Below are 26,739 nucleotides of genomic sequence, written 5' to 3' on the forward strand. Positions count from 1 at the left end.
TTGCTAATAATTTTTCAGTTTATCATTTCATTTTTATTTTTTTTACATTTTTTATCATGCAAAAGTTGTGTGTGTGTAATAAAACTTTAAGTACACTTTAGGAAAGCTTTCCTACAGCCCAGTTATAAGAAATTCAACCATTTAATTTATTCCTAATATATGAGTGGCTTTACAGTACACATTTAGACTTCATTCTGGTATATAAGTTCAAGAAATTCCTAATAATCTACCAAGCATGAGCCAGTAGGAGTTGGTTCCAGCATACCACTCATTGCTGGTGGAACATGCCATTGTCATTGACAAGCTGTTGGCTGGAGATACATGGGTAGTGTCTGCGTGATGTTTCAGTTTGTATCTTCTTAGGTATAATAACTGTGTATATTTTCATCAAATCAATAAAGTTCCTGGTGCCTCAAACTTTCCAAATTAAAACCTCTTTGAACACTGAGAACATGTGTCATTATTTTTGATGAAGTGTACAATATAGCTTCAAGGAAAAATGGATAACTACTTGGCAAAAAAATTTGTTATTCCTGTAGCTGAGATTTTTCTGGAATAAAACAGCAATCATTCAGTAGCATAACAGTGCTGCTACTTTTAGAAACAGCAACAGAATAGAAAGATGTTCTCGTAGGGAAAGGGACATTATGTACTAAATGGTCTTGTTTTTAGCAGACTGACACTGACTATATTGCTTATAACACCTTATTCACATTATTCTCTCCGGATTAGAGAATATAACATCCTCAAATGGACGCAAAGAAACATAAGATACAGTAAAAACTCACCACTACTAGAAGCATCATTCAGATTTAGCAGTCCCCCTCCTAGCCCTCTGTAACTATGGTAACTGTAGGTACCATTTCCATTGATATACAGCACCTCCTGTGAGCCTGAAACAGCTGAGGTTGAGTAAGTGCCTTGGGCCGCCTCTGGTTTACACTGTTTGTCACCTGGAGCAGATTCATCCTGCAATGACAATAGCATTTCATTATTTACCAAATCATCATACAATTTCACCTTGAACAGGAGTATCTTATTGTTAACTACATGTCTGCATTGAATAAGAAAAAAAGTAGTCAAGTTAGCATATATGCACATTTTTAACAACTTTGCTAAAAACTATTAAAAGGAAAGCAAAGTAACAATGTGAGACAGATTGGAGATGAGGCAAGTTCCAGTTTCCAACTGAAGTTAAAATTACATGAAGAGAGTTGTTCACAATAGCCAAGAGAAGGAAGTAGCCTAAATGTCTATTGACAGGTAAATAAAGAAAAGATGGTATAGGACTTCCCTGGTGGCTCAGTAGGTTAATGATCCAGCATTGTCTCTGCTGTGGCACAGGTTCAATCTCTGACCCAGAATTTTAGCATGCCATGGGAATGGCCAAATATACATATATATGAAAATATGGCATATAAATACAATGCAATAGTATTCTGCCTCAAGGAAAGGAGGAAATCCTGTTATATCCTACAATATGGATGAACCTTCAGAACATAATGCTAAGTGAAATAAGCCAATCACAAAAAGACAAAGGTGGCATAATTCCACTTATTTTAAATAAAGTAGTCAAGCATAGAGAAAGAGAAAGCAGAACGGTGGCTATATGAGTCCAGGGGTAGGGAGTTGTTCAATGGGTGATTCAGTCATGCAGGATCAGGGAGTGGTTCTGGGTGGGGGGGCGTCCTGTTGCACAAAAATGTATATGTGGTTGACAATATCGGAAATCATTGGGATGGTGAATTTTATACTAAAAGTTAACAAAAGCTCTAGTTAGGCTTAAAAAATTACATTGAAGAGAAGTTACGATTTGCAAAAATTGGTTTTCTTGAAATTTTTTTTTTTAAGTCTGCTCTCTGTAGCTCTCTATTTCATGGCCGTAAGAAAGATTTATGGTGTGCTGATCCCACACTAGACACATTACATGCATCACAACAGCCTTACAAAGATCTGAGTAAACCCAGGCAGTTTAGCTTGTTTTTCTTTTCTTTTCCCTTTTTTTTTTTTTTTTTTTGTCTTTTTGCCATTTCTTGGGCAGCTCCCGTGGCATATGGAGGTTCCCAGGCTAGGGGTCCAATTGGAGCTGTAGCTGCTGGCCTATACCAGAGCCACAGCAACACGGGATCCGAGCCACACCTGCAACCTACACCACAGCTCACAGCAGTGCTGGATCCTTAACCCACTGAGCAAGGCCAGGGATTGAACCTGCAACCTCGTGGTTCCTAGTCAGATTTGTTAACCACTGAGCCATGATGAGAACTCTTTGTTTTTCTTTTCTTAAGTTGCAATGGTACTACAAACTGTTCTTCAAAACTACTAAACATGTCAAGTTGTAAGGATACTGAAATTATAAGTGGCAATAAATTGTATATATGGTCATAGTAAAACAGATTGAACAAATTTCTCTTCAGCTGGGAGTTTCGAAAGGACATACAACATACATGATTTCGCTTGCCTATTGTATTGTACATCTTTTCTTCTTTTTTTTAATAAGAAGGAATTAGAAATGCAAATCAAAACAACTATGAGATACCACCTCTTAGCTGTAAGAATAGGCATCATTAATAAGTCCCCAAATAAACGCTGAAGAGGGTATGGAGAAAAGGGAACCCTCTTGCACTGTTGGTGGGAATTTAAGTTGGTACAACCACTATGGAAAACAGTATGGAGGTACCTCAGAAAACTACACATAGAACTATCATATGAACCAGCAATCCCACTCTAGGGCATATATCTGAGCAAAACTTTCTTTGAAAAAGACACAGGCACTCTCATGTTCAATGCAGCATTATTCACAATAGCCAAGACATGGAAACAACCCAAATGTCCACCAACAGATGAATGGATTAAGAAGATGTGGTATATATACACAAGGGAATACCACTCAGCCATAAAAAGAACAAAATAATGCCATTTGTAGCAACGTAGATGGAACTAGAGACTCTCATGCCAAGTCAAGTAAGTCAGAAAGAGAAAGACAAATACCATATGATGTCATTTATAGCATAAATTTAATATATGGTACAAATGAACCTTTTCATGGAAAAGAAACTCATGGACTTGGAGAACAGACATGTGATTGCCGGGGGGGAGGAGGGAGTGAGATGGACTGCAAATCTGGGGTTAACAGATGCAAACTATTTCATTTGGAATGGATAAGCAATGAGCTTCTGCTGCATAGCACAGGGAACTGTATTTAATCACTTGTGATGGACCATGAAGGAGAATAATGTGAGAAAAAGAATGTATTATATGTGTGACTTTTTTTTATATGTGTGACTATTATATGTGTGACACTTTGCTGTACAGTAGAAAATTGACTATATACCAACGGTATACCACTGTATACCAACTATAATACTATAATTAAAAAATCATTATTGAAAAAGAAACATTTCTAGGGAATCCTTAGGAGTTTTTATTTTCATAATCAGAAGTTTTTGCAGCTTATAAATTTAGAGTACATGTTTAGGGAAACAAATTTTCAAATACATTCTTTTTGTGGCATCAAGTATTAGAAAAAGAGGAAGCATGGGAAAAAGTTTGCTTTATGGATCCAGTGGTATTGCTACAGTCAGAGACAGTATAATCTTTCACATAGTGAAAGCATTGCCATGATTATCAAAATCATGCAGTTAATGACCTCGCTTTGTTCTTGTAATCTTTTCAACTATAACTGATCTATTCAACTCTATTCCACTCAGCTGTAGATCTTAGAACATTGATCTATAAGCATTTCACATTTTCATTTCTAAGACTATGAAATAAACAGCAAAATCCTTCAATGTAAATTAAACTGAAAATAAGAATTTTCCCAGCATTGCTTTTAAAAAAACAAACTGACAAATTAGTGTCTGAATTGCAATGTCTACTTGTAATTCTCTCCTGCCATTTAAACCTTAGAAATCCCTGGGAAGGTAAATTACTTTAGAGAAACACTTCTCCTGGGAGAAACTGCACTAGAGAAGGGATCCAGAATAGAATCAGATTTTACTGGTATCGCTGGCTTTACCATTTAAACTGGCAAGACAGCAAGTTCCAGAATTTTTTTTAATACTGAAAAGTTGCTCTTCGTGAAGAGAAAGTACCCAAAGACTTAGATCATGGACCAAAGAGGACAGGGGGATTCACCATTTTATCACTGATAATAGGGACTTTTTCTAAAGATATAACAATACATACATTTTTTTGTTTGGGGTCTTTTTGGTCCTATGATCAACTTTATATTACAGATAGTAAGAGAGTTTAAATATGCTGATATTGAAGATGATATTTCCAGGAATTTTTTGTTGGTGGAAGTGCGTGCCATAATAAGCAGGTCATATGAATTTATAGTGCTACTATAAAAAGCAACTATTAATAAAGCAACATTCATAGTACAGAAACAGAGCAATGTTTAGAATCTGTAACCAGCTGTCTTTTAATTGGCATATTATGATGACAGGGTGAGTGGGAAATGGTCAAACCAATGATGACTACTACCAATGATGACTACTTATATAGTATCTAAAAGTTTTGTTTTTTTGTTTTTTTTAAGGGCCACACCCTTGCCCTAGTTTCCAGGCTAGGGGTCAAATCGGAGCTGCAGCTTCCAGCCTACACCACAGCCACAACAATGCCAGATCCCAGCTGGGTCTGTGATTTACACACAGTTTGTGGCAATGCCAGATCCTTAACCCACTGAGCCAGGCCAGGGATCAAACCTGAATCCTCATAGATCCTACTCAGGTTCGCAACCTGCTGAGGCACAATGGGAACTTGCAAAAGTTTTTCATAAAGATACAATGAAATGGTCTTCCTTCTAGGTGTGCTAATCTCCTCCCTGCCTGGGGACAGAGATTATTATATGTATTATATATATACATACTTGAGTATGCGTATATATGTATGTATATTATATATAATACACACATATGTATATATAACATGTTATATAATATATAATAATTTAGAAAATTATATATCAATTATATAACAATTATACATAATAATATAATATGTATAATTAATATACATACATATAATACACACATATATGTACACACATATTATGCATATATAATATACACACATACATATATATGTATAATATAATATACACACATACATGTATATATGTATAGACACACACATATATATATACTTCCATTACAGAGTACAGATATGTATTATATATTCATTCAGTTTAAACTTATGAAGTAAGGAGTTCCCATAATGGCTCAGTGGAAATGAATCTGACTAGCATCCATAAGGATGCAGGTTCAATCCCTTGCCTTACTCAGTGGGTTAAGGATCTGGTGTTGCTGTGGTTGTGGCATAGGCTGGAGGCTATAGCTCTGATCAGACCCCTAGCCTGGGAATCTCCATATGCTGTGGGTGTGGCACTAAAAAAGGAAAAAAAATAAATTTATGAAATAAGTAAAGCTCAGCAGTAAATTGATAGATGAATCTGTGATATTTGCATAGTTTAATTTTTTTCATATATATATAACTTCTATTTCCTATAAAGGAGTATATTTTAAACTACTCTCTTTGGAACTCAAGGCTTCTAGGGGAAATGCCTCAGAGTCTTCCTGAGACTAGGGAGCAAGGGCACAGGGATATGCTTTCCCATTATGTCCTTCTTTACCCAGAGGAGCAGCTCTGCTTTGGTCTCCCTCTATACTCATAAAATCACCACATCTGAGGCATTATCAAAACCACTGGGCTAGGAGGTATTGTTTCTATAAAGACATGTAAGACATGTAGCTATTGCAACTCTGAAAGAAGCCAGAATATTCTTTCTTCAAAGCAGTTTTCAGATCATTAGAAAGAGGCTAGCCTCAATTCCACTACTAGTATAACTTCCCAGCTACCTGACTGAAAATGACTTGGGCAACATGATAAAATCTGAGTTTCTAGTTTGCAAAAATGAGTGGCTCTTATGCTTACATACCCAGTTTATCTTGGTGTGTTTGAAAAATGACAATAAAATACACCTATTGGAGAAGCTTCTTAATGATGATAAAAAAAAAGGGAGAAGGCCTTGTCTCCACAGTATTTTTCTCTTCAGTTCTTTGTATGCTAGAATTAATTTGTATTATTAAACATACTATTTTTTTCAAATTTGCCTCAGTCTTTTCATTATTAACTGTTATTCTAAACCACAGTAACTGCACTGAGCAGGCAGATAATTAATTCCATTAATAATCAAAACAGGCCTTGTAGGGAATCATTTGTATTCAGATGTAGGTTTACACTATTAATGCTTTGGCAGTCCACTATATGTTGAAAAATACAACATACAAAAATCCCAATAAAATCTGTTCTGCAGTGTATTTGGGGCAAAAGTTTAATATAAAGTTAATTCATGTTTTTTGTGGATTACTATTATTAGTTTCAAAGAAGCACAGATTTTAATGACATAAAAAATAAATATCCCCTGGAGTCATATTTTATCTCTGTAAGCAACTTTCAATAATTACTAGTTCCCAAAGTTCTCAAAGCTGACAGCTTGCCCCCTGGGTGCTATGAAGATTATTTTAAAAAGAGGATAATACTAATATGCTACAAGACTACATATCTAGGCAATGAAATAAATTTTATTCATCAAAATGTAGAAAAGTCCTATCTCAGCTTTTATGAAAAATATTTCAAAATTTCCCTAAATTTTCCATTAAAAAGGTAGTATCAACATGATGGAATGACCATCAGCATTGCACCAAATAATGCAGAGTTGTTTTGATTCAGATTTCCTTCATTAAAAATATACAACAGAGTAAACAGTTACAGTGACTTCAATAATTAGGCTCTGGTCTTATCGATATATATCTCCTTTATGTATATAAATATGTATTTCATATTTCCAAAAAAATGGGCTTACAATAGGATGGATTATTACTTACAGATGGAGGGTAAGATCAGGAATGATGTAGGAGAGCAGATATTGTTTACTCATGACCTTCTCATTTACACACTGTTTGGGAAGACTGGTCTGTACTCCTTTGTACCCTATCCATGGAAACTGGACAGGACAAACTTGAGTTGCTGAACCTAACCTGGTTCTTGGACCACAGAGACTGAATTCCTAACTCACTTCAGATGTAAAGGAATCCTTTATTCAGGTACCTTACAAAGATATGTTTTGTTCTTTTTCTTTTTTGGCTGCCCCATGGAATATGGAGTTCCTGGGCAAGGGATCCGATCTGAGCTGCAGTTGAGACCTACACCCGAGCTGTAGCAATGCCAGATCCTTTTACCCACTGTGGTGGGCCAGAGATTGAACCTACATCCTGGTGCTGAAGAGACAGCAGGAACTACAACATGGTTTTTTTTCCCCTTTTTTTTTTTTTTGCTTTTTAGGACCACCCTAGCGGCATATGGACGTTCCAGGCTAGAGGTCTAATCGGAGCTGCAGCTGCTGGCCTACACCACAGCCACAGCAATGCCATATCCGAGCCACATCTGTGACCTACACCACAGCCCACGGCAATGCTGGATCCTTAACCCACTGAGCGAGACCTGGGATCGAACCTGCAACCTCATGGTTCCTAGTTGGATTCTTTTCCACTGTGCCATGACAGGAACTCCAATGATGTTTTAAAAAATAAAATCTGATTCCATTAAACTTTTTAACAATAGGTCTTTAAAAAAATTGCCTTTATCGAGCTCCCCTCGTGGTGCAGTGGTTAACGAATCCAATTAGGAACCATGAGGTTGCGAGTTCAATCCTTGGTCTCGCTCAGTGGGTTAAGGATCCAGTGTTGTCAGTGAGCTGTGGTGTAGGTCGCAGACACGGCTCGGATCCAGTGTTGCTGTGGCTCTGGCGTAGGTAGGCGGCTACAGCTCCGATTGGACCCCTAGCCTGGGAACCACCATATGCCATGGGCGTGGCCTTAGAAGAGACCAAAAAAAAAAAAAAAAAAAAATTGCCTTTATATCTCCTAAGAATTCTACTTTTTCTTAGATTTTATTTTTCCTACCAACTGTTAATTATGCTGTCTTTTAAAATTAACTTTTCTCTGTCTATAAAGATTATCAGAAAACTCCAGTAACATTTTTTGCTAGATTCAATAATCCAATCTTTTCTTCTGTTTGCCTTTCACCTTACACTGTTATAGCAACTGGAGTTTTGCAAGGCACTGTTGCATCAATATGGAACAGTTCACCACTGAGGTGGTCAGAGTACAAGTGATGTATCTTTGTAGAAAAAGAAATACTTGCACAGATGGCACACAAATTTATCACTGCAAAAAAAAAATTAAACATGGATAATTCAGGCATCGATTTGCCTGAACTTTCTGTAATGTTGTTACTAGACTTCTATCCTTACATGTGCTTTGAATTCTGTATGATAGAAGCAGTTTTACTTAACTTACTGCTCTAAATTTCCCCTTTTGCTCTTTAAGTATAGATGAGGCCAGGGAGTGCAATTTATTTCACATATAAACTGCTGGAAAACATCTCTACCTTCTAAGAGCTTCGCTTCTTCCATTTGATAGCAAGTGTTCCAGAATTAAGCACCTGGTTAAGAGTTTCCAGGGAAATTCACACAAGATCTGAGAGAACCAAAGCTCCAATTCAAACTGCTTTCCTGCTAAGGAAAAAAAAAAAACAGACTGCCCTTAAAGTAAATGTGCTTATTACTTGGGATGATGAGAAGTGATTTATGATGCCATCAAAACACACACGCATACACTCACATCTATAGCAACACTCAGTAACTTTTTTTCATGTAGTTAGGAGCATCGATATAACCTCCACGTCTTGGTCACACGAATGATTAAGATGTTGACACAGATGTTGTTCTTTGTAAAGATGCTCCCAAACCCACTAGAAAATTAATAGGGAAAAACAGGTTTTAACTAAATCTAAAGAGCTGAATGATAAGATCTGAAATAATGGAGAAGCTGGATTTTGTTTCTGACTTGAGAAACCAAAACTACAGCAGGATAGCTTTAACCCATTAAACTCTTCCCAGAATAGGTTATTGTGTTAACCAACTCCCTTTGTAGCAATATTTACACATGCACTACCCACACACATGATTTTATAAATAATAAAGTTTTGAGAAACACTGACTTAAAGAAAAATGGAAAATATATATGGTCCTCAACCTGATATGTATGGATGCATGGCTGAAAAATTATAAACCAGTATACTGCAAAGCCATCTACTCCAAAATTCTTCCTAATGGACGTAAAGTTTTATTTCTAACTTTTTTTATTTCTAACTTTTTTTTATTTCTCTCTCTGCTAGTAGAGAGTTAGTATTTTAAATTGCAACCTTAAATTTAACACTTTTTTACTTAGCTATTGACCCCCCAAAATGGGAGTTTAAAAAATAGACGTCTTTTGTCTATAGGCTTCTAACACTTAATGTCAAGTTCCTTTGTTAATATAACCAAAATGAAAATTTAAAAGTAATGTTCCTGGAGTTCCCATTGTCGCTCAATGGGTTAAGGACCTGATGTAGTCTTTGTAAGGATGTGGCCTCGCTCAGTGTGTTAAGGATCTGGTGTTGCCGCAAGCTGCAGCAGAGGTCTCAGTTGTACCTTGGATCCGGTGTTGCTGTGGCTGTGCTGTAGGCATGCAGCTGTAGCTCCAATTTGACCCCTATCCTAGGAACCTCTGTATGCCACAGGTGCGGCCATAAAAAGAAAAAAGAAAAAGTAATGTTCCTTTGATGTTCTAAAATCCGACTGCAGATACAAATTTTTTGGTCATCAATTTCATGTGTTTCATGGTATTTTTCACCTCAGAAAAATCTGTCAACTTTAGTACAGCAATACCAAACTGGCAATTTTTCACATTCAATTTTACTTTAAGAATAAGAAATATTTTCTTCTAATTGCAGTATTTTTGTTTTTCCTGAGTTTTTATCTTTTACTTATTTTTTTAAATCTAAACTTAAACATCTTTGACTAAATCCCTTTATTGGCAATTGGGCTCTATTGATAAAAAAAAAAAAAACTTCCTTAAATCATTTATTTCTTAATCTTAATATTCTCTTTTGGTAAGATAGTTGCATTATTTTACCTAGTGATTCTAGGTAAAGTAATGGCAGGAATGGTTTCTGATATTACCCATATAATTCAATTCTCAAATTCTCACTTCTAGTTTCTGCCTTCCCTCTGAGGTTCATGCCTGAATTTCCTATTCCTCGGTTACATTAACTTAACATTTTGAAATTAAATTTATTTTCTCTTTCCTCTAGATACCTATTATAAAAATTTTAAATTAAAAATCAAAACAACACCTGTTCTATTACCAGAGTTTCTTTTTCTAGGTTTTGCAGCATGCCAAGATTTTTTTTTTCTCTTACACAGGCTTCCCTCATACAAGACCCAAGCCTTCTCAGCTCCATCTTGGAAATGGCCCTGGTTGTCAACTGAGAAACACTCACTGCTAATACAAAATTCAGAAACCCATAATTTCTCCTTTGGGCTATTGTGATCACCTCCTGACCAGTGTTGGTTCCTTTACATCTTGTCCACCTCTTTTCAAATGTATCTTTTGAAATCACTTATCATGTTGATTTCTCTTTAAAAGCTTCTGAGATTTCTTGTTTCCTGGAGAATAAAACCAAAGCTCCTGGCCCTCAAGAGTTTGACAACAATCTTGCCAGTGACAATTTCTGCCATTTCCTCTCACACACTCCATATTCTGGTCATAGCTTAAACTGAAAAAATAAATCTTACCAGTGTAATATTCTGAGTCACCTACATTGCCATGTATGTGTACTGATATTCAGCAAGTTTCTTACCTGCAATTATTATGTATTATATCCTCTGATGCTGGTTTATCATTTAATTTTTAATTTTACTTCCACAATTTTCACCTATATATCTAATGATGAATAACAAACTAAAGTTTTCTTTAGAGCGTTTTAGTACTTTTACTTTTTGTGAGATCAAAAATTGTTTTGTAGATAAGGCAGACTTATTCATGGCTTTTATCAAAAGTAAGGAGGAAAAAAGATGGCATTTTCCTTTTATGTATTCTTACTAACCTAAATTCCAAAATAACAGAATATTTTTCCCCCTAAATCTCTGCTCTATCCCCCAGATGCCCTCAAACAAAAGTAAAACCTATTTATTTTAAATTCTGTATATTCTTCTATTATATTCTGTCTTCTATCATAACGATAAAATTATCTTTATGAAAAAAATGCAAGAAAAGAAAATAGAGAATAAAAGATATCCTAGAAGAGAACAAAGCCTTCAATCATATATGTAAATTAGTTTTTTAGTTCTCAGATTACTATAGATAAAAGACCTTGGACCAAATATCCTATAACTGATGAGAAGTCTAAAAAGAGTGTCAACACAATTATTCTAACAATTAGAAATTTCTGCATTGTAGCAACATGGATGGGCCTAGAGATTATCACACTAAGTGAAGTTAGAGAAGGACAAATATCATATGAGATCACTTATATATGAAATCTAATTTAAAAATGATACAAAAGAACTTATTTATAAAACAGAAACAAACTCATAGATTTTGAAATCAAACTTATGGTTACATGGAGGGGAGGAATAAATTATGAGGATGGGGAGTTCCTGTCGTGGCGCAGTGGTTAACGAATCCGACTAGGAACCATGAGGTTGCGGGTTCGATCCCTGCCCTTGCTCAGTGGGTTAATGATCCGGCGTTGCCGTGAGCTGTGGTGTAGGTTGCAGACGCGGCTCGGATCCCTCGTTGCTGTGGCTCTGGTGTAGGCCGGTGGCTACAGCTCCGATTCAACCCCTAGCCTGGGAACCTCCATATGCCGCGGGAGCGGCCCAAGAAATAGCAACAATAACAACAACAACAACAACAAAGACAAAAGACAAAAAAAAAAAAAAAAAAAAAATTATGAGGATGGGAATAACATATACATGCTACTGTATATAAAATAGATAATTAACAAGGGCTTACTATACAGCATAAGGAAATATACACAATACCTGTAATAACCTATATGGGAAAAAAGAATGGATATCTGTATATGTATATGCTGATTCACTTTGCTGTATACCTGAAAGTAATACAACATTGTAAGTTAACTATACTACAATAATTTAAAAAAAAGGCATTTCTCCAAAACAATATTCTAAACATGATAGCTACATTAGAATATTTAGCTATAAAAAATTACAGCTAAAACCAAAATTCTGAAAAAATAAATATCACAGTTGTAATAAAAATTAATAACTATTTGTAGCAATTAAACTTTGAGTACAATGGAGATGGATAAGATATTTTTCAAAGAAGTTAAGCATTAACTACTACATAAGAATCCTATGAACATGATGATGTCAGAAGATTAGGGCTAATAACAGCATAATTAACAGCTATCTAGAATATGATGGGCACCTTGGAGAGGTTCATTATTTTATCTACAGTGTGATCAAATTTGATACATGACAAGGATTTCTAAGGGGATTTAATTGGTAGTTAATTCTAGTCTGATAACAAGACACTGAAAAACAACTTTTTTTTTGGCAGTGCCTATGGCATGTGCCACAGCACATGAGCCACAGCAGTGACAATGCCGAATCCCTAATCCGCTGAACCACCACAGAATTCCATTAAGACTTCATTTTTATTTTATTTTGTCCATGCATAATATGTATATATTTTTATTTCATGCTAAAATAAATACATAAGTTTTAATGCTTTTTTTGGTAACATTTCAGTTCAGACCAAACAAAAATAATGCATACCTCTTTAAAAGATAAATTAAGAGAAACAAATTGACTTTCTTTTCATTTCTATGAATATCAGTTTTCCCAAAGTACCAGATTAGGCTACAGTTTGTGTTAAAACTAGGGCTGAAGCGAGTTCCCGTCGTGGCGCAGTGGTTAACGAATCCGATTAGGAACCATGAGGTTGTGGGTTCGGTCCCTGCCCTTGCTCAGTGGGTTAACGATCCGGTGTTGCCGTGAGCAGTGGTGTAGGTTGCAGACACGGCTCGGATCCAGCGTTGCTGTGGCTCTGGTGTAGGCTGGTAGGTACAGCTCCGATTGGATCCCTAGCCTGGGAACCTCCATATGCCGTGGGAGTGGCCCAAGAAATAGCAAAAAGACAAAAAAAAAAAAAAACAAAAAAACAAAAAACTAGGGCTGAATACATTGTCACAAATGGCTACATAAACAGAAGTTGACAAAACTCAAGTCAAGTACTTTAAAAGTGACCTCTATGATGCTATTTATTTATCCCAGATGTCAGTCACCCAAAATCTTCTAAGTATAGTTCTGGGAGTTTTTACCATGGGCTTAAGAAAATTAGGCTCAACTGGGAGAAAGAATTTTGAAAAACACAATGAATGTTTTTTTAAAAAACTTGGCCATGGCAGACAATTTTCATCTTTTCATATTTCTTTTTGAGTAAGTAGAAAAACTTGACTAATGATGCTATTTCAACACCTATGCAGGAGGTAATCATAGATGGTTTCAAAATTAGAAACAGGTGTGCCGGCACAGTTGAATGAGCAGAACAACGAACAATCCCTTCTGAATGTCACTGTACATCACAGATTCCTTCACAGCTACTTTCAGTGAACATTACGTAGTAAATCAGATAGTAAACATAATTCCATCTAAATTGTATATCTTAAAGGAGCCATATAATTGAGATCTTAATCCCTACACATTGGAATAAAAGCTTACAGGTTATTATAAGTTAATTTAAACTGCATGTAAAAATTATCCATCCATTTTGATATTTCAAGTATATTAATTATGAAATAGTTGAACTAAGGTAATTAGAAAAGCCATCAAAATGGTGATGCCTGAATCACTGAGGGATAATGCTTTTATATTAATGTGAAATTAAGTTTTAAAGGGAACATGCAAGAGGCAACATAAAGTGATCTAAAAATAAATAATCTAGTGATGAATTTAAAGCACATCATTTAAGTCTGGCTACATGTTGGTGTTATAAGTACATATAAGTAAAATGTTTTTTTGGTAATAATACTGCTTGATATAACTTAGCTATGTATATTGATCTGATTTATCATGTTAACTATGGGTGTAAGATACATGGTAAGAAAAGAAATATCATTGTTTGGCATATTTCTTCAAATATCAGATATAAAGTTAATAATTTTATTTCCCTCTGCAATTAAAAACTCATTTCTTATTCAAGAAGTCATTAATTTTTAGAAGTTCTCTATTCTACCTTCTCAAAAATATACCTAAGTAAATCTATCAATGTTCTTTTTTTTGTCTTGGTTTTTTTTTTTTTTTTTCCTTTCTTTTTTTGTCTTTTCAGGGCCACACTGGCAGCATATGGAGGTTCCCAGGCTAGGGGTTTAATCAGAGCTTCAGCTGCTGGCCTATGCCAGAGCCACAGCAACACCAGATCCAAGCCACGTCTTCGACCTACACCACAGCTCATGGCAGCACCGGATCCTTAACCCACTGAGTGAGACTGGGGATCAAACCCGCAAGCTCATGGTTCCCAATTGGATTCATTTCCGCTGTGTCATGACGGGAACTCCCTCAATATTCTTGAACATACTTATATTTAAAGAGTAGTGGTGTATCTTTCTTAAGATATTGAATTATTTTATATCACTCCATAATAAATTTTGGTAGAAACAGACTGACTAAACTTCTTCAGCTTTTGCTCTCCTGGAGTCTGCTAATTTCTCTGCACAATTTCCCTACAAGATTTTACACCAAAGACCTAAATGTGTAGTTAGGACCTTTTCCCATGTCCACATTTTATGTGCTTACTGAACATAAATAGCTGCATGCCCCACAGTGCATCCTACTCAATATGTATGTCAAAATTATACACTTTATCTTCTCCCACTCTAACCTCTCCAGCCATAGTTTGCTCTGGCTCTTGAATTCTTTATTTCAGTGAATGACATCTTTATCTATCCAGTCTCCTGAGCTAGAGACCTGTGCCATATTCAAAAGCCATTTTTATTATTTCATATGTACATTCCAGGACAAAGTCTTATACAGCCAATTTTATTTATTAGTGAGTTATTCCAACAATGTTCTGTTAAATCCCTTCTTTTGTATGGGAGAAAGATCATCAGATCCCTGCCCTCAAGGGACCTATAGAGGTATGAGGCAGAAGAAAGACTAGACGAGGAAGAAATAAAACTATAAATTAATAAGTTCAGACAGTGATAATCAGCCAATCAGGCAATCAGCCACAAAATGGAATGATAAAGAGGCAGTTATATGAAGATACAGGGCGTGTGTGTGTGTGTGTGTGTGTGTGTGTGTGTGTGTATGTGTGTGAACACTGCATTGAAATCCATTCTACCCTTGATATGAAACATTCTTCAAATCCAAAGATCTCATTATCCCTATAATCCCTGGAGTTTGGTTAAATTAGGTCATATAAGCATTTACATAACTTAGACTAGAATTTGCCTTTGAAAAAGAAATCGTAACAACACATGCTTTTGCTGGTACGCTGAACATACTTAATTTTCCCTCTAGACACTCACTCTAACATTGTTTCCTGGGTGAATGGGTGAATAACCACCGTGAACTTAATCATCTGGGCTCACCTCCTCTCTGGCTGCTAGAGTTTCATCAACAGGAAGCCCCAAGAGGAGTTTAGAGAGGAGTGTGTTGGGGTATTTAACCCCCAGAACCCTTTCCGGCCACACGATGGTCTAGGAGCAGCTGTGTTCCTGGATGCAATCAGATAACCTTCCTACAGGGCTTTGGTTCCTATCTGGTTCTGCTAACAGTTCCCATCTACTGCTTGATTGACTTCTTTAGCCTATCCTGCACGTATGTAAATAGTTCCTTAATTAAACAGTCTTCAATTACTCCTTTGAATACATTGTCTCTCACCTGCTGGGACCTAGAATGACAAAGTGCTGCTCACCATTGAGCCAACCAGCGACTAACAAGTATACTTTCTTATCTATTTTATTCCTTCAATATTCCCTTTTTGTATGGTGTTGATATTCCAAAACATGACTTCTCATTGACCAGTATGTCAAACCACTATAACTTATCTACCCCAAATGCTCTAACATAAATATAAAACTTCTTGGAGTATTTTCCATATCACTAAATCCATCAGGTGTTCCATCAGCCCCATATTCCCCCTAGAAGCCTCTCTTCTGGACCTCTTTATTCTTTTATGCCAATCTGGAAAGAGGATTCTCTAGGACTGCTATGAAATCATCCTCCATAGCCTTCTCCGTCTCTCCCATTTCATATTTTCTTTTGGATTCACTAACTTCTTCCTTGAATTATGTTCTTTCTCCAGTGGAAACATTCTCCAATAACCTTGTGGGAAAGGCTACATGGAAGATGAACCCAGAAAATTATTATTTTTTTTTACTTTTTAGGGCCTCCCCTGCAGCACATGAAGGTTCCCAGGCTAGGGGTTGAATCAGAGCTACAGCTGCCGGCCTGCACCACAGCCACAGCAGCTCAGGATTCGAGCTGCAACTGTGACTTACACCACAACTCACAGCAACATCAGATTCTTAATCCCACTGAGCAAGGCGAGGAATCAAACCCTCAACCTCATGGTTCCTAGTCAGATTCATTTCAGCTGTGCCACGATGGGAACTCCAGAAAATTATTTTTGCTCTCATGCTTGACTGATAATTTGTCTGGATATAAAGTTTTCTTAAGAATTTTGCAGGTTTTGCTGCCATATTTTTAGTGTTGAGGATGGTTTTTGCTGATCAATGTGCTTTGGCTTTCTGATTCTTTATATGAGACTTTTTTTTTCTCCCTCCCTGGAGTGTTTAAAATTTTCTATTTCGTGTATTCTGGAAAGTTCATGATGATGTGATTGATATAGACTTTTTTTTTTTTTTTTTTGCATTTACTGTCCTGATAAATTTTTTGGCTATTTCATCCTGGTAATGCATGTTTTTCAGTTTTGAGTGAAAATGTTATTTTAGATCATTTCTTCCTCTATTTTCTCTATAACTTTTAGCTAGATGTTGACTTTCCTAAATTGATTATTATTTTTTTTAAATCTATTTCTTTTTTTTTTTTTTTTTTTTTTAGGGCTGTACCTGCAGCATATGGAAGTTCCCAGGCTAGGGGTCCAATTGGAGCTGTTGCTGCCGGCCTCCGCCAGAGTCACAGCAACGCTAGATCCAAGCTTCATCTGTGACCTATACCACAGCTCACAGCAACTCTGGATCCTTAACCCACTGAGTGAGGCCAAGGATCGAACTGGCAACCTCATGGTTCCTAGTCGGATTCATTTCTGCTGAGCCACGATGGGAATTCCTTTGTCTACTTTTTAAAGTTTCCAAGTAATTTCCCAAATGACTCTCCAAGTCTTATATTATATATACATATATATAATATATATATGAATATAAAAATATATATATGTGAATATAAAAATATTATATATATATTTGGTTTTTGGTTTTTAGGGCTGCACTTGTGGCATATGGAGGTTCCAAGGCTAGGGGCTGAATTGGAGCTACAGCTGCCAGCCTACACCACAGCCACAGCAACACCAGATCCTCAACTCACTGAGAAAGGCCAGGGATTGAACCCATAACTTCATGGTTCCTAGTCAGATTTGTTTCCGCTGCACCACAACAGGAACTCCTTAAAATATTTTTTACTATCGTGTATATTTTTTATACTCCAAGAGTTTAATTTTATTATTCTTTTTCATTCACTTTTATTTACTTATTTATTTCTCAATGAATTTATTACATTTATAGTTGTACAATGATCATCACAACCCAATTTTATAGCATTTCCATCCAAAACCCTCAGTGCATCCTCCTACCCCCTAACCTCTCTCCTTTGGAAACCCTAAGTTTTTCAAAGTGAGTCAGTATCTGTTCTGCAAAGTTCACTATGTCTTTTTTTCAGATTCCACATGTAAGTGATAGCATCTGATGTTGATGTCTCGTTATTGGACTAACGTCACTTAGCATGACAATTTCTAGGTCCATCCATGTTGCTAAAAATGCTGTTATTTTGTTCCTTTTAATGGCTGAGTAATATTCCATTGTGTATATATACCACATCTTGATCCACTCCTCTGTTGATGGGCATTTAGGTTGTTTCCATGTCTTAGCTGTTGCAAATAGTGCTGCAATGAACATTGGAGTACATGTGTCTTTTCGAGTCATGGTTTTCTCTGGGTAGATGCCCAAGTGTGGGATTGCTGGATCAAATGGTAGTTCTATTTTTAGTTTTCTGAGGAATCTCCATACTGTTTTCCACAGTGGTTGCACCAATTTACAATCCCACCAACAGTGTCATAGGGTTCTTTTTTCTCCACACCCTCTCCCACACTTATTGTTTGTAGACTTTTTGATGATGGCCATTGTGGCTGGTGTAAGGTGGTACCTCATTGTGGTTTTGATTTGCATTGCTCTCATAATGAGTGACGTCGAACATATTTTCATGTGTTTTTTGGCCATCTGAATATCTTCTTCAGAGAATTGTCTGTTTAGATTTTCTGTCCATTTTTTGATGGCATTGTTTGTTTTTTTGGTATTGAGCTACAGAAGACATTTATAAATTTTGAAGATGAATCCCTTGTCAGTCGATTCATTTGGAAAGATTTTCTCCCATTCTGTGGGTTGTCTTCTCATTCACTTTTGATATCAATAAAATATCTTTTTTTAAATCTCTCTAAGGATATGGACTATTTTGCGCCAAAATTTTCTTCTGTTCTTTGCTTTGCTTCTGATATTTGAGTGTCAGGATCTATAGTTCTTTTTCTCTCTGGCTCCTCAATTTTTGAGAGAAGAATTCTAATCTCCTCGGGGGAGGGAATAGCTATGCTGTCTCTATTTTTGGAGCTAAAAAGAGAAAAAAGCCATACAGCAGACATATATAATCTTCAGGTTGAAGAACTTATTTTGTTCATTTTCGGTATAATTTTCTTGCTGCTATATCTGACATCCTGGGTTTAGAGCCTTTTGCCTCTTTTTCTCTACATAATAAGCCTCTCATCTCCTAATTGGGTGGGGAGAGAAAGAGGGCTTCTGGTCATACAGATTTGAGGAGGGGACCTGCAGGTCTAATAACTTCTCAGATAAACCAAACCAATTCTTTTATTTTCATACATATGCAACTCCACTTTTTGTAATACCTGGTGCCCTCAGTTCTCAGACTTTCCAGGATCTCTAGGGATTGAATGACTTATCAGTATTTTCCTATCGTCACTTGGAGGTCAGATTTCCATTTTCCAAAAATGAGCTGGAATCTCTCACCCTTTCTTGAGTCCTCCTTCATCTTTTATCTCCTTGTAGATCTACACTTTTTAAATTTACTTACAATTATTTTAGTGGGATTTTGGAAGGAAATAGAGATGAAGGCAAGGATTCAATTTTCCATGCTAGAAGACATGTACACTTCAAAAGTTTAATGTATATATTAAATTACTGGTAGGAAAACTTTGTGAAGTAATACAATATGTTTAGGATTTGGAGAGATACATTAGGTATATCTCTTTATTTCAGATTATTGTCCTCTGAAATGGCTTCAATATATGCAATGGAAACCTCTATCTGAAATTCTCTTTGATAGAAAAATAAAATTTAAAATAGGTAAGCAGAGCAATCCCAGTTTCAATTATAATGGCAGTGTCATTAAAGTTTATAAAGTTAAAAATTATTAAGAAATAACTCATGCTAAACTTATATAACATTTTCTTTGTGAAAGAACTATTAATGAAAGGTAGATCAGGGTGATTTTCTGTCCATAGGACAGGGAATGTGACAAAATAAAGCAGTTTCTGAAAGTACTGTGAGGATGGTCCACATCCAGAGACCGATGAACATGTTGGTGCAAGTAGAAGAAAGAACTTTAGAAGGCGTGCCACAGGATTTTGTCGTAAATGCTATGCTATTCAGTTTTTAAATTGAGACACATATGTACATTGATGAAATATTGAAAAATTTGTGTGAAAATAAGAAACAGGATGCAAAGAATGAAGGGGGATGTTAAAAAAATGCAAAGTCATCAGCAACAGGATATGAACAACTTCATTATAGGTTAATATTTTATAAGATGAACTTAACAGGGCTAAAACTATAGCTTTACACTTAAGTCTAAAATATTACCTATACACACAAGGTGAGTGAAAAAAGTCATAAATTAGCATCTCTGCAAAATTGTACAGTTATAATTAAGATTTTATTAAAATATTTATTGAGTATACATGCAAGACACACCAGTTATAGTAAATGATCCAGATAGCATGTTTGCTTTCAGTAAACTCACATGTTAGCATGAGGAACAGGTAGCATTTTAGAATTTGTTATAATTGATTTAAGTCTAACAATGGAGAATGGTTAATATTAGGAATGTATAATAGGAGACCTAACGTACAATGAATTAGACAAAATTACCTAATGCTATCTTAGGCTTCATTAATAAAAGTATATAATGCCTAGAATGCTGAGCTTCTGGCACTTAACTACTCCTTAAATAAAGAATGATGCTAACTCAAAAAAAGAAATGTCATATTATCAAGAAATATTATACTATCAAGTACTGTACCATCAGGTAATAATTATAGTAACATTTACTATACGCCAGGAACTCTGCTAAATGGCTGTCATAGAATCTTGATCCACACATGTCAGTGAACTAGATTTTATTAAATTCTCATTTTGTAAATTGAAAAGACAGGCACAAAGATTGCTAAGGGACTTATCCAAGTTCACATAGTGGTAAGTTTAGGGACTGAGATCTAAATGTGGGAACTCTGTGTAGTTTTCAGGCTTAACTGATACGCTGGGCTGAGCAAGTCAAGTCTTCCTGGGAGCCCTGCTATGAGCTATCACAAGCTGAACCCATCCAGGTGGGGAAAAACTAGGATGCTAGAAGATCTCAACATTTTATAACAAAGATAAAGGAACTGGAAGTGTTTAACTAGAGAAGACATAGAGAAACATTCATTTGTTGGTGCATTGGGAATTATCATTATCAGGCTTACCCTGTCAAACACTGCTGGGGACTCTGTTACATGTGGCTAGAATGGGTAGAGGGAAATTGGTCACCCAAAGTAGATCTTACCCACTCAGTGTTCCACAGTGTAAGTTAATTTTGTTAGGCAGTTAAGACACAAAAGGCAGAAAAGAAAGACAGCTAGCTATACCATTTTACTATCTGATGCTAATTTATTTTAATGGGAAATAATGTAAAAATAGAATTGAGAATTTTTTCAAATAAAAAATACTTCATTTTATATCTGTTTAAGGACAGGATTAAGATGGCAGATTAGTAGGACTGGAGCTCAACTTCTCTCATAAAAACAACAAAATTACACCCAAATGCTGAGGCACTTTCAACCAAATGGACTGGAAACTTTCAAAAAGATATCCCACTCCAGAAGACAAAGAGGAGGATACATCAAGAGGTAGGAGGGGAGATTATGTGACATAAGCAACCCCATACCTCCCGGGTAAGATGCCCCACAGACTGGAAAGTAATTGTTTTATCATGGGGACTCACCTACAGGGCTGAGAGTTCTGAGTCCCACATCAAACCCCCATACCTGGGGATCTGTCACTGGAAGAAAGAGCCCCTGGAGCATCTGGCGTTGAAAGTCAGTGGGGCTTGTGTGCAAGGAGCTCCATGGGACTGGGGGAAACAGAAACCCCATCCTTGAAAGGTGCACACAGACTTTCATGTGCACTGGGTCCCAGGGCAAAGCAGGGGCTCCATAGGAATCTGGGTTAGACCTGACTGCAGTTCTTGGAGGATCTCCTGGGAAAATAGGGGGTGAATGTGGCTTGTTGTGGGGGAAGGGCATTGGAGGCAAAGCTCTTGGGAATATTCAGCAGCATGCCTTTCTCTGGAGGTGGCCATTTTGGGAAAATCTTACCCCACCCATCAGTGCTGAGAAGCCCCAGGCCAAACAACAATCCAGGTAGGATCACAGCCCCACTCATTGGTAAACGGACTGCCTAAAGACCCCATAGGCACACAGAGACAAAGCCACACCCACCAGAGGGATAGGAATCATCCCCACCTACCAGTGGGCAGGCACCAGTCCCCCCCCCCATCAGGAAGCCTACAGCAAGCCCCCATACCAACTTCAGCCACAAGAGGTGCAGACACCAGAAGTAAGAGAGGCTACAACACTATTGTCTGCAAAAAGGTTGCCACACCAAAAACCTATAAGAATGAAAAGACAGAAAACTATAACTCATATAAAGGAGAAAGAAAAAAACCCAGAAAAACAGCTAAGTGATCAGGAGATTCTCAGCCTCCAGGACAAAGGCTTTAGACTGTTGATGCTAAAGATGATGCAAGACATTGAAAAAAAACTGGAGGCAAAAATGGATAATTTACAGGAAACATTGAGCAAAGAAATACAAGATATAAAACTTAAGCAAGAAGAGATGCGAAATACAATAACTGAAATTAAAAAATTAGAAGCAGCCAACAGCAGAATACAGGAGGCAGAAGAATGAATCAGCAAGGTGGAGGACAGATTAGTGGAAATCATGGATGTGGAAGAGAAAAGAGAAAAAAGATTGAAAAGAAATGAAGGGAGTCTCAGAGAACTCTGGGACAATGTTAAATGCACCAACATCTGTATCATAGGGATGCCAGAAGAGAGAGAGAGGGACAGAAAAAAATATTTGAAGAGATAATAGCTGAAAACTTCCCTAACATGGGAAAGGAACCACTCCCTCAAATCCAGGAAGCACAACGAGTACCTTATAAGATTAACCCAAGGAAGAACACCCCAAGACACATATTAATCAAACTGACCAAAATTAAAGACAAAGAGAAAATATTGAAAGCAGCTAGGGAGAAGAAACAAATAACATACAAGGGAACCCCGATAAGGTTATCAGCAGATTTTTCAGCAGAAATTCTGCAGGCCTGAAGGGAGTGGCATGATATACTTAACATGATGAAAGGAAAAACCTCCAAACAAGATTACTCTACCCAGCAAGGCTCTCATTCAGATGTGAAGGAGAAATCAAAAGCTTACAGATAAGCAAAAGCTAAGAGAATTCAGCAACACTAAACCAGCTTTACAACAAATACTAAAGGAACTTCTCTAGGCAGAAAAGAAAAGGCAGCAACCAGAAACAAATACCACAAATGACAAGGCTCACCAGTAAAGGTATATATATACAGTAAAGATACGAAATCATCCACACATAATTATGCTACCACAATCAGAAATCATGAGAAGAGAAGGGTACAAATACAGGACACTGGAGATGCACTTGCAATTAAGAGACCAACAACTTAAAACAATCTCATATATATATAGATTCACATTAAAACTTCACAGTAACTGCAAACCAAAAATCTACAATTGATACACAAACAAATAAGAAAAATCAACTCAAATACAACACTAAAGATAGTCATCAAACCAGAAGAGGAGAGAACAAGGGAAGAAGGGAAGAAAAAAGAGCAGCAAAAACAAATCCAAAACAATTAATAAAATGGCAATAAGAACATATATATCAGTAATTACCTTAAATGTTAATGGACTAAACGCCCCAACCAAAAGACATAGACTAGCTGAATGGATACAAAAACAAGACCCATATATATGCTGTCTTCAAGAGACCCACTTCACTTTTAGGGATGCATACAAATTATATCCATTTAATAAAAAATACTTACTAAAATAAATGTTATATTTTTTTTTTGACATGCCTAGTACCAAACATATCTACTTTTAGGTATATCTTCAGATTCCATTGGCAAAAAATTCGAACATTTTTATTAATCTTTTAAAATTTACAAATTCCCCTAAACTATAGCTTCAAGTTCAAACATCAATTATCAAAGGGGTGTTTGTATTCTAAAATAGTCTTGAAAAATAAAATTAGGTAAAGTGAACAATAACAGTACCACACAGGTTATTCCTCCATGAATTCAGCCTTATCTTCTCCTCAAAATTTCTCTTTGATGGGATTTACTCTGTTTTAGCCCAGGCACTCTGTAGGAGGCTGGATTTGCTGATAAGCAGTTTTTCCATTTTAGTACAAAATCAGCAAGGTGATAAATAGTTTTGAATTTCTAGGAGCCTAAATTATGCAAATGAACTACAGCTTTTTCCCCCTCCTCTGTTGCCTTTTGTGGGCCCTTGCAAAAGGACTGAGGAAGACAGTCTTGTGTGTAAACCAGTGGACAGCACATCAGAACCCTCAGTAAAATGCTGAGCCCTTCCCTCCACCTTTTTTTGTCTCCATGTATCTAGATGGACAAAGGGGCACAGTTCTGTCTGCCTGCTGAATCCAACTGAGTAGGGTTGTATTAATCTTTGTAAAATTCTTTAAGTCCTTTTACTGAGAGTAAAATACTGCATAGGTACCATATTTAGCAACACTGCCACTCAAAAAGAAAACGATCATCTTCAGTTTTACCAAAGGCTAATTAAAAAATGAGGATCTCATTCTAAAATGTCTACCTTTGGCCGAGGGGGGGGTGTGGGTGTGGGGGGTTGCTTTCTGAAGGCTGCCTTTCCTTCTTGGGCTTGTTCACTCCTACTACTTTAAGTGTTTTATGAGCCATGGGCTTGCAGGATGCTTAATGCCAGGTATCTCATTTTAAATGACTTTTTAAATTTTTTGTTTGCTTTATAAATGTCTTATAATTCTAGCTTAGAGACTCTGGCCCCATTTAAAATAAATATATCTTTGACTGAATATAAATAATGTGTTTATCTCTTTGGGGACCCAGAGGCTTATCTTCCTTCTAAACTTACCAGGAGTAATAAGCAACTCAGTTCAAAACCACTATGATAGACTAATGCCAAGGGGATAAGAAAAAAACCATAGGCCCAATTGCCTTCCTTTTGTTTTGTGCCATTACTTGCTGCTGGTTTCAAGTAGCTCACAGAAGTCATGCAGAAGGAAATAAACCTTGATCCAGTGGTTGGTTAAAGACAAAAGTCCTAATTTAGCTTGAGTTTGATTTATATTTATATATTTTATCAATATATATTCATATACTCATAAATTCTGATATATGTATTATTGCTAAAATAGCAAGCATCCTCTCAAGAACAAAACCACACACTTGTCCATGTTAAAATATAGAGAAGAGCGAAATTTAAATAGCTTTCTTATTCCTATTTCCTATTCTTTAAACATAAGTTTCTATTCTGCCATAGAAATGTGTAGAGGAGATAGTATCTTTGCATTCATGCAAGTTGGAATGGATAAAACATCTAAAGACTGTCTTGTTTCTCATCCTAGGCTAATTATTTTTTTCAAACAATGAGTAAAGCTTTATTATTTTTTTTTTTCTTTTTACGGCCACATCTGTGGCACATGTAAGTTCCCAAGCTAGGGGTCAATTTGGAGCTGCAGCAGGATCTAAGCCAAGCCATAGCAATGCAGGATCTGAGTGCATATGTGTCAGGTTTTGGGAACGCAGTATCCTTAACTCTGTGAATGAGGCCTGGGATGGAACCTGTATCCTCACAGAGCCTATTTTGGGTTCTTACCTGTTAAGCTGCGATGGGAATAACAAAGCATTAATTTTTAAAGCAAAAACATTGGCACATATGTTTGGATGAAAAAGACTGAGCTAATACTGGCTAAACCAAAAGTCTTGATATACTACAAGATATCAAACTCAACTGCCTCTAGGGACCATGGGTGAAGAGGTCTGGATATAAGACAATGGGGGAGTTTGAGGGCAGTGTGGATGCAAGAGCACATGCCCCACCGAGAAGTGTTTAAATGCAAACATTTTGCAGCAGTGTTCAGGCCAAGTAAAACGTCTGAATTCTGCCATCCCTCCTGTATACTTTTGAAATAAATAGATTTAATGCACTGAGAAATTTCTTGATTCATTTTTTTTAAGTTTGTTTTTAAAATACTGGAGCAGTGCTTTTCTGATACATTGAAGCAAGTCACAGGTGAAAAAGCAGGGGAATTGAATTATTCCTGGATATGTGTAAAATCTAATGAGTGTGATTCATCTCTGCACTGGGCCCAGTGGCCACAGAAATAGCTCAGCCCCCATTCCTCATCTGTGTCTCATAAACAGCGGCTCTTGAGTTAATTGATGCAAAAGCTACCTTGACTTCATATTTGAGGTTTGAAGAACACAGGGCTCTGTCTTGTAACAAAGAACAGAAATGCAGGACCTTACTTCCTCCTGATTGGGTTGCTCAGGAAGGGATTAAGGGAGGGAATTTGCAGCCAACCAGCACTGGTGTTTATTCCCTCATCCTTGCAGGGATTCAACCCATTAAAGTGCTTGCCTTTATTGTAGGATACACACAACTTTCCAGAACATGCCTTGAGTGGGTGCCTCTATAGTTAATAACCTATTGTCAAATTTTCTACAGTGCTTTAGTATTCAGAGAAAAGCCATGAGATAAACAAAGAAACAGAAGACAGCAATATACAGAGAGAGGTTAATTTCAGTTTGATTTTAGAACAGAATATACACATTCAAAGCTTTCTCAGCACTGTAGAGCTAATGAATGGACAGTACTTTTTTAAAAGGAAGATCATGAATAATTGAATAATCATTAAGAAGCACTTATTATTAGTCTAATCAGGGGATATACACAGGGTCTGTACGCATGAATTGCTGGGTTCCAGAAGAGCTTTGTCTTTAAGGCAGAAAAAAAATCATTTAAAATCTATATTATACTCCCATTTTCATATGTAATATTTATTACAATTAAGCAAAATATTTTGGAAAAATAAAAGATAAAGATGTTTTTAAAAAAGAACAGATTTTGTGTGGGGGGTGTAAAATACTTATTATGTTTGATAGTAACAACACAATGGAGTATGTATGTATTTGTTACATTCGTGAAAGAGCAAAGCATA

General features: G+C 36.5%; 1 protein-coding gene across 15 annotated transcripts in view; it reads right to left on the minus strand.

Annotated features, from left to right (window-relative positions):
- NOL4 (nucleolar protein 4) overlaps window positions 1-26,739 on the minus strand; it is a 701,612-nt gene that overhangs the window by 55,697 nt on the left and 619,176 nt on the right. For all 15 annotated transcript variants that reach the window (XM_084964462.1, XM_021096222.2, XM_021096221.2 and 12 more), the window contains one exon: window positions 789-969. In XM_084964462.1, coding sequence (XP_084820588.1) covers window positions 789-969 — 181 coding nt within the window. The remainder of the gene's footprint in view (window positions 1-788; window positions 970-26,739) is intronic.

Source organism: Sus scrofa, chromosome 6 (assembly GCF_054392235.1).
Source record: "Sus scrofa isolate SSC_HxYL_T2T_F1_AM1 chromosome 6, Sscrofa_HxYL_maternal_Yorkshire_Landrace_v2.0, whole genome shotgun sequence".
Classification (NCBI taxonomy): domain Eukaryota; kingdom Metazoa; phylum Chordata; class Mammalia; order Artiodactyla; family Suidae; genus Sus; species Sus scrofa.